The sequence below is a fragment of the Heptranchias perlo genome, chromosome 8, assembly GCF_035084215.1.
Source record: "Heptranchias perlo isolate sHepPer1 chromosome 8, sHepPer1.hap1, whole genome shotgun sequence".
NCBI classification, from domain to species: Eukaryota; Metazoa; Chordata; class Chondrichthyes; order Hexanchiformes; family Hexanchidae; genus Heptranchias; species Heptranchias perlo.
In genome coordinates, this window is record NC_090332.1 from 48,396,615 (window position 1) to 48,405,404 (window position 8,790).

The 8,790-nt window shown below is 39.7% G+C and overlaps 1 protein-coding gene across 1 annotated transcript in view; it reads left to right on the top strand.

Annotated features, from left to right (window-relative positions):
* The window catches only part of LOC137324825 (chitin synthase chs-2-like), a 44,230-nt gene extending 38,589 nt beyond the window's left edge, over nt 1–5,641 (top strand). The window contains exons 17-19 of the mRNA XM_067989551.1: nt 590–807; nt 891–972; nt 3,048–5,641. Coding sequence (XP_067845652.1) covers nt 590–807; nt 891–972; nt 3,048–3,068 — 321 coding nt within the window. The 3' untranslated portion in view covers nt 3,069–5,641. The remainder of the gene's footprint in view (nt 1–589; nt 808–890; nt 973–3,047) is intronic.
* Nucleotides 5,642–8,790: the final 3,149 nt, after the last annotated feature.

Below are 8,790 nucleotides of genomic sequence, written 5' to 3' on the forward strand. Positions count from 1 at the left end.
GGAATGAGGAAGTAAAGAGAGAGGTACAGAAGGCACAGAGAAAGTCAACGGGTTTCAAGGTCCAACATTAGAAATGGATTGCCAACCTTTCTCTTGATCTGTTTAACTTTCTGAATGTGACAGACCAGCCATTATTTCTACACTATCTTGCCAATGCTTGACCATTATGCAAAACGCCTTTTAATTGAAAAAAAAAGCAAAATGCATGTGCCATCAAGCTAATGGATTAAAGTGTAAATTTTGTGAGGCTTCATTTCCAGGATGAAACCTCACTCGATAAGACTGTTAATCACCATGGGTGGAGGTCAGCACACCCAATTCATACAGTTCCTGCTTTCTCAGTGATTAAAGTAAATCAGGAGCACCACAAATTGAGCATGCAGACTTCTATCCTCAAGTCTTTGACCTGTGGTCCCAATGAGCACCTGCGCTGATTAATTAGGTTTACTTTTATTCTCACATGGAGAGAGCTGTGTGAAAATCATATTGCTGGGAAATGTGTATGCGCACACATTGTATTCAATGAGAACACTGCTTTTTGTGTACATTATAAAGACATATTATAAAGAATCCCTTCCATTCTTTCCAGGCCACCTTTCTGTTCTTCATTATTAATGTTCTGTGGATCGTTTCAACATTTTTCCTACAAACAATTGGTCCTGATATACACATCAAGATCCCCAAAATCCTCTCAAATGGAAACTTTTCAAATGATGAAGTTTTAAACATCGAACCACTCAGTTTTATGTTCTTGGTATCGTTCGCTGGGCTGCTGGGAATTCAGTTCATCGCCATGTTGTACCACAGGTATTAATAAAAATGTATTCTGTTTTAAAAACAATTAATACAATATTACAAAAGCGGTAACAATTTTATTTACTTTTTTTCAGGATTAACACACTCATCCATTTTATAGCATATAAAGGAACTGAGATAAAACCTCAACAGAGTGTTGGAAAGTATCACAAAATGGTAAGGACTGGCAAATATCACTATGCAGTTTATTGAAAGACATAAAATTATCTATAATATACTAAAAGTCTTGCATCTAGTGCCAACTTCCTGTAAGCTTCACATTTCCTGCCACACTTTCCTCCTGTCACACTTAAGCCATCGCACAATGTTGCTTGGCTCAAATTAAACAGCAGCAAATCAGAATTGAAGATGCAGGGACCCTACATATCAAAAGCAAGGAAAGCTGCTAGAGGAACCAATGGTCCTTTTAGTACATCATGCATCACATGGCATGACTGCCCAAATGCTGGCTCAGAATTTGCTGCCAAAATAACAGCGAGTTTAATGCGCACAGTGTTTTAAGATGTAAATCGTCCAGCAACCTGTGGCAAGGAAGAGATATCCCGTGAATTGTGAATCGCAAGTTGCTGGACTGCCATTAGCCTCGCGAAAAGAGCAGCTCGACCTCAACCTCCTGTGAGTTTCAATAAATTGCTGCATTTGCACATAAATTGCCAATTAAACTCACTGCAGAAAGTTAGAGTACTTAACAGCGTAAGCACCTTTTTTAATGATGAGATTTATGTTCCTGCAGAGCCATTCAACTTCTCCGGCTCAGAAAGGGAACAATTGAAACTGTAGAGTCTCATTCCTACAGGATGTAAATTGTTCTTAGAGATTTAAAAAATTTTAAATTAAAAATTTTTACATTTTTCTATTACTTTTCCTTTGTCTTTTTTTCACTCTGTCTTAATCCAATCTTTCTTTCCCTCTTTTTTAATTTCTTTTTCTGTACCTGATTTGATTCTCATTCACCCTATTTCCTTTCCTGTCGTTCCTCTATTTCTTTCTCAATTCTTAAATCTCATTGGTTGAGGAGATAGACTGTTAGTCCCGTCGTTCACCAAGGTCTCAGATGCCCTGTTATCAGCTCGCACTTCCAGCAATTTACAGGGCAAAAATCTTTCGAGCTGAAGGGTGAGGGAAAAAGTCTGACTAACGGAGCATGCCATGAGATACCCCACTCCAGCAAAATCTGTGCTGTTGTAAAATTTTGTATCTTCCAATTCACCATGAATAGCCCCATGGAAAATTTACTAGTTAGTAATTAATTGTGGAAAGAACAGTGGATTTAGTTAATGTATGTTGTGGGTGGCCATGACACATATTTTATTTATGATCTGATTCCTTGATCATTACTTTTATTAGATGGAAAATCCAGGTGTGGGACAGAGGAAAATCTCCCATTACACCTAAAGAATTGAAAAAGTTTTAATCTTTAGGTAGATAAGATGGTTAAAAAGGCGTACGGGATACTTTCCTTTATTAGCCGAGGCATAGAATATAAGAGCAGGGAGGTTATGCTAGAACTGTATAAAACATTGGTTAGGGCACATTACAGGAAAGAAGTGATTGCAGTAGAGAGAGTACAGAGGAGATTTGTAAGGATGTTGCCAGGGGTGGAGAATTTTAGCTATGAGAAAAGATTGGATAGGCTGGGGTTGTTTTCTTTGGAACAAAGGAGGCTGAGGGGAGATTTAATTGAGGTATATAAAATTATGACAGGACTAGATAGAGTGGATAGGGAGGACCTATTTCCCTTAGCACAGGGGTCAGTGACCAGGGGGCATAGATTTAAAGTAATTGGTAGAAGGATTAGAGGGGAGCTGAGGAGAAATTTTTTCACCCAGAGGGTGGTGGGGGTCTGGAACTCACTGCCTGAAAGGGTGGTAGAGGCAGAAACCCACAACTCATTTAAAAAGTACTTGGATGTGCACTTGAAGTGCTGTAACCTACAGGGCTACGGACCAATTGCTGGAAAGCTGGATAGCTCTTTTTCAGCCAGCACGGACACGATGGGCTGAATGGCCTCCTTCTATGCCGTAACTTTCTATGATTCTATGATTTACAGTATTGTAGGACTGAGATGAAGCAGTGGCCCTGAGTAAATGATTGGTAACTGTTTGCATGTCACAGGAGACTTATTCTGCAATTTGGCTTTTATTTCTAATATACATGAAAGCAATATTGTCTTTTTAGGCACAAAAGCCAGAATGGAAATTGAATATTATTTATCTTTCTCCTTTTTTTAGTATAAAGACCATGAGGTTTGACATTCTACAGAAGGAAAACCATCAGAGCTCCAGAAGAATCAATTTTCATAAGCTTCACGCTTATACTACCATTACCTGTGTGAAACACAACTGACAACTACTCAGGGATATTATGACAAAGATCTGTTGCTCATGTTACAAAGTGGATATTTATACAGTGGGATATAGTTATTTCTCAATGCACAACAAAAGCCTCAATACAAATAAACCTAGAAATTCGTTGGCTCTGCACCCGTTTTACAGGTGTAAAAAGGGCGCCTAAGTGCCAATATGGCGGGAGCCGTGTGGGAGCACATTCTATGCATGCCCCACTCCCGATTCACACCCCCCTCACCCCATCCTGGACTTTGCTCATTAATTGGGTCGGCGTCCAAGCCAGCCGATCTTCATTCTTCCCGGGACCGACGAGCTGTCTTTGAGGCCGTGACTGGTGCCTGCAGCTCGTCGGTAGTAAACAAATGAGACCAGTGGACCAATTTTGCGTGGTCCAGCCAACAGCCTCATCAGGCACGAGCAGCTTGCGCTGCACCTGGATCACGCCCCGATTCAGGAGCAACCCAATTTCTAGGCTATAAAATTAATATAAACATCTATTTCAAGTGAATGAACCTTTCTGAAATATTGTCGCACCAATATTATCAGATCTGGTTAATCCTCCCTACATTTTGAACTTAACTCAACATGTAGAGAATATTTTTAATAAGATAAACATCTCCACAAGTTAGACTGACCAAATAACTCAGGGATGAATAGGTTTTGAGCAGCCTCATGACTGTAAATAGTAATCGTGATACTCATCAATCTAGGACATATTCTATTTATGACACTCACTAAATTGGAGAAATGGGGAGATAATTTCCTCCGTGTGCTAGTATTGCAAAACTGTAAATATATTATAAATGTTTTACAATTTTGTTACACATGGGGCACAAAGGAAACCTTTCCCCAAGGGGACATGCAGAGGTGCAGCAGTTAGTCTTCATTCCTCCTGTACTGTTCCTGTTTTTTTTGAACACCTGGCCCACTGATGCCATTCTGGACATCTGTTGTCGGGACAGTCGTCAACCTTTGCATTGGAACATATTTTTACATATTTTTACATAGAATGTACAGCACAGAAACAGGCCGTTCAGCCCAACAGGTCCATACCGGTGTTTATGCTCCACACGAGCCTCCTCCAACTCCTCTTCATCTAACTCCATCAACATATCCTTCTATTCCTTTCTTCCTCACGTGTTTATCTAGTTTCCCCTTAAATGCATTAATACTAGTCACCTCAACTACTCCTTCTGGCAGCAAATCCCACATTCTAACCACTTTTTCCTGAATTCTCCTGATTTATTAGTGACTATCATATATTTATGGCCCCTAATACTGGTCTCCCCCGCAAGTGGAGACATTTTCTTTATGTCTAGTACGTGACCCGAGTATCTCTGTGCTCCTCCAATTATTGCCTCTTGCGCATTCCCGATTTTAATCGCACCACCATTGGCGGCCGTGCCTTCAGCTGCCTAGGCCCGAAGCTTTGGAATTCCCTCCCTAAACCTCTCTGCCTCACTACCTCTCTCTCCTCCTTTAAGACGCTTCTTAAAACCTACCTCTTTGACCGAGCTTTTGTTCACCTGTCCTAATGTCTCCTTATGCGTTTCGGTGTCAAATTTTGTTTAATACGCTCCTGTGAAGAGCCTTAGGACGTTTTAGTACGTTAAAGGCGCTATATAAATGCAAGTTGTCGTTGTCATTGTCATTGTTGTCTACCCTATCAAACCCTTTCATAATCTTAAAGACCTCTATCATATCACGCCTCATTCTTCTCTTTTCTAGAGAAAAGAGCCCCAGCCTGTTCAATCTTTCCTAATAGGTATAACCTCTCTGTTCTGCTATCATCCTAGTAAATCTTTTTTGCACCTCCTCCAGTGCTCTATACCCTTTTTATAATATGGAGACCAGAACTGTGCACAGTACTCCAAGTGTGGTCTAACCAAGTTTCTATACAAGTTTAACATAACTCCTCTGCTTTTAATTCTATCCCTGTGGAAATGAACCCAGTGCTTGGTTTGCTTTTTTTATGGCCTTATTAACCTGCATCACTACTTTTCGTGATTTGTGCATCTGTACCCCCAGATCCCTCTACCCCATTTAGATACTCATTTTCCAAGGAGTATGTGGACTCCTTATTCTTCCTACCAAGATGTACCATTTTCCTGTGATGACAATCGCTATACCCAAGATTTGTTAGTGAACAGAATTTACCTATAGCCAAGAGCTAAAGATTATCAGTGGATATGTAAAAGGGATTGTAATATTCTCTTGTATGCGCAATGAATACCAACTGATACATCTAAAATGTACACATGCAAAAGAAGATAAAGATAATTTTGTATATACACATTCATGTGCACATAGACACACACACTGAGCATCATGCCAAACATAAATAATTATTAATGTGCAATTATAATACTTTACAAATGATCATGAATTCTTACATCTCTATACCTTTGCACAAAATGGTCAGTTGTTCCAGTCTCTGTTTACAATTATCTTGTAGCTGCAAATGTTTAATGCAAATAAAAATATTAATTTATTACACAATAAAATTACCTATTGAATGTATCATCTATCAGATGTGACTTGTTACTTATTTACATTTAAATTACAATTGTTTGGTATATGTTTTGTCTGTGCACTTTTCACTTTATAAAATACAGTTGACTCTGCAGATATGCATGCTTGATATACAATCACATAGTTCTGGTTCAAATATAGAACTCCAATGTATCAAACCCTTTCTTTTTCACTTTCTGTGCAGAATTCTAAAGTACTAACACTTCCTGTTGTCTCCAGTTCATAGATTTCCTCATCCAAACAAAAACTTAAACACAGAATCCGAACATGATCATAAGATGTTCCCTATTAACCATTTCTAATGTTCCACTCACAGACTGCTGACAATCCATTTTCAACTGGAGACGAGCAGTATATTTTAGAAACAGAGGATTTACTTTTATATGCTCTCCTTGTGGATTTTTGCTTTAGGACTGATTTACCGAATGAATAACTAAATGAGCTGTAGTGCACACATTTTCAAATTGACTAGATTTGTATATCACTTATTGAAATCCTCAACTAAACATGAATTTGGTCCAAAGAACCCTTCTTAGCAATCTGTTTATTATGATTCTTCAACGGTGCTTTCATTTTTGTTCCATACTTGTTGATGCCATTGTGAAAATGACCAATATTATTGTGGATAGCCTGTGATGCCTGCACTAATAACTGTATTCATAAAATTACATTATTGCAAATGACAGGGTAAATGTTTAGGCTCATTTTCTAGATACCTAATCATTGCAGTGAACGTACATCTGTAAATGTACTGATGTGTGAAACTGTTGCTTACTTAATAAACTGGTCTTGTATTAAATTCAGTGTTTCCATTTGCTTTTTCTATTATTGGCCAGATATGGCAGATGGGTTTTAATAAGAAACTTCCCTTTGCAATTGTTAATATTGCCACTAGCATACACAGTATTGCCTCAAAATCGACCATGCATTATAAAGGGGTTAGCTGTGGGTTTTTGAAAGAATTAACATCTGCTCCTTAAGCTCTGATATTGCTGATTTCAGTAGCAGGAGTAAAATGTGTGTTATAATGCCTGCACAGTGAACTGACCCGCGGAGTGGCAGAAGTAAGAATAAGGCTGAGTAGCGGTTTACTGTATTAAGAAGAGAGTTGGACCGGTTCATACAAGAGGTAGGTACCAAATAATATAAGTAACAGGCAATGTGGTCTCCTGGACTAGTTTTAATCACTTAGAGGGATCAGAGAGGAATTTTTTCCCCCGCTAATTGACTTTAGGTTTTTGAACTGGTTTTTCACCTCTCCCAGGCGACTATTTGCAACCTATGGAGCAGGCAGTCTCTTGACTAGATGCATAAGGCATCACACCTGTATGGAACAGGCTAGATGGATCAGCTGGTCTTTTCCTGTCAAAGTTTTCATATGTTTGTATGTTCATATGTACTCCATGAATGGTGTTATAGCTAAGGATGCAGCAGTACAAAGGGCCACAGGTTTAGGACGGATATTAGGAAGTTCTTCTTCACAGAGTGATCAATATATCCTTAATAGACTTGAAATTCAATATATCCAACCAAATGCAGTGGTGCAATCAATAAAGCCAATAAAAGGTTGAACCAGATAACCAAAACAGTAGAATACAAGTCTGAGGAAGACATGATCAAATTGTCTAGTGCTCTGGTCAGAGCACACCTTGAGTACTGCATCCAGTTCTGGTTACTGAGACACAAGGGAGACACTGAAGCACTGGAGATGTACAGAGAAGAGCCACAAGGCAGACCTCTAGACTTACAGGTCTGAGTTATGAGGAAAGTCTAAAGAAATTTAAGCCCTGAAAATGCTTGTCAGTTAATTCTGCCAGTTACTTATAAGCAAATCTGGGAATATGGGTTTTTGAAAAGAGGCATCTGAGAGCACTGCTTAATGATGCCTGTGAAATGCTCAGTGCTCCTGTGCTTCATTGATTTGGTGTTCAGATTCTGTCTGTAGTTGCTGCACATGTTTCATTAGGCAGGGCAGGGAAGGGTAGTCTTGTTCTCTTAAGAGAATTTCTTCCAGTCTCCCTTCAGCTCCAAATAGGCCTGTCACAGAATACTGGTGCAAAATTATATCATCATGGATGCTGCCTAGGAAGTGGGCATTAACCTGCATGGTGCTGGTGATCCCAGATAAGCTGTGCAATGATGGAGTTGAAGTTCTTTCTGTTTGTGCAGGCAATTGAATTATAGATTGGGGTTGGGTGGCCACATGTGTGCCATCAATTACCACATGTAATTGAGGAAAGCCAGCAGTCCAATGGGATTGGGTAGCTCAATGGGAGAGGTACATAGTGATGGTGAGGATGATGCATTGGTGAAGAAAAGACGGCAGCATTGGTAATTGATAAGGGGCCATCTGGTACAATGATGAGGATCACTGAGTTGTATGAGGACACAGACCTTAGTTGGCCTGCTTTCAAACAAAAGTTGTTTGATCAGCAGGCCCACAATGCATGCAAGCTGACATGGAATGTGGCTCAACTGTTACATCTTTACATGGACAGTCTATGAATCTACCCTGTACATGCTTGCTGTAACTGACCTGGGAACGGAAGATTGGGGTAGAAATTGGTTATGGCCCATTTTTAGGCACAGAGTCGATGATGTGCAGACTGTGCATGCTCCAACCGGAAGGCCTGAGGCTCACCCATCATTGGAGATGACTGGGTTTTCTCTTGTTGGAAATGGTTATTGACTGGTGCTTAAGTGGCACAAATGTTACCTGCCTCTTGTTTATATATCAATAGATTTTTGTTGGGTAAGGGTATTGAGGGATATGGAACAAAAACGGGTAAATGGAGTTGAGGTACAGATCATCCATGATTAAATTGAATGGCGGAACAGACATGAAGAGCCAACTCCTGTACCTATGCTCCTATATGTTCCTTCCTATATGTCAGCCTAGACCTGGATATTGTCCAGTTCCTGCTGTAGGCTGGCATGGGCTGCTTCATTTTTGGAGAAATGGAGTTGAACTCTGTAAGATTGTCAGAGAACAATCCCACTCCTGATCTTATGACAGAGGGATAGTCATTAATGAAAAATGTTTGGGCCAAGGACAGTCTTCATGTGCATGCATGACAGAGAAGGATCCACGATA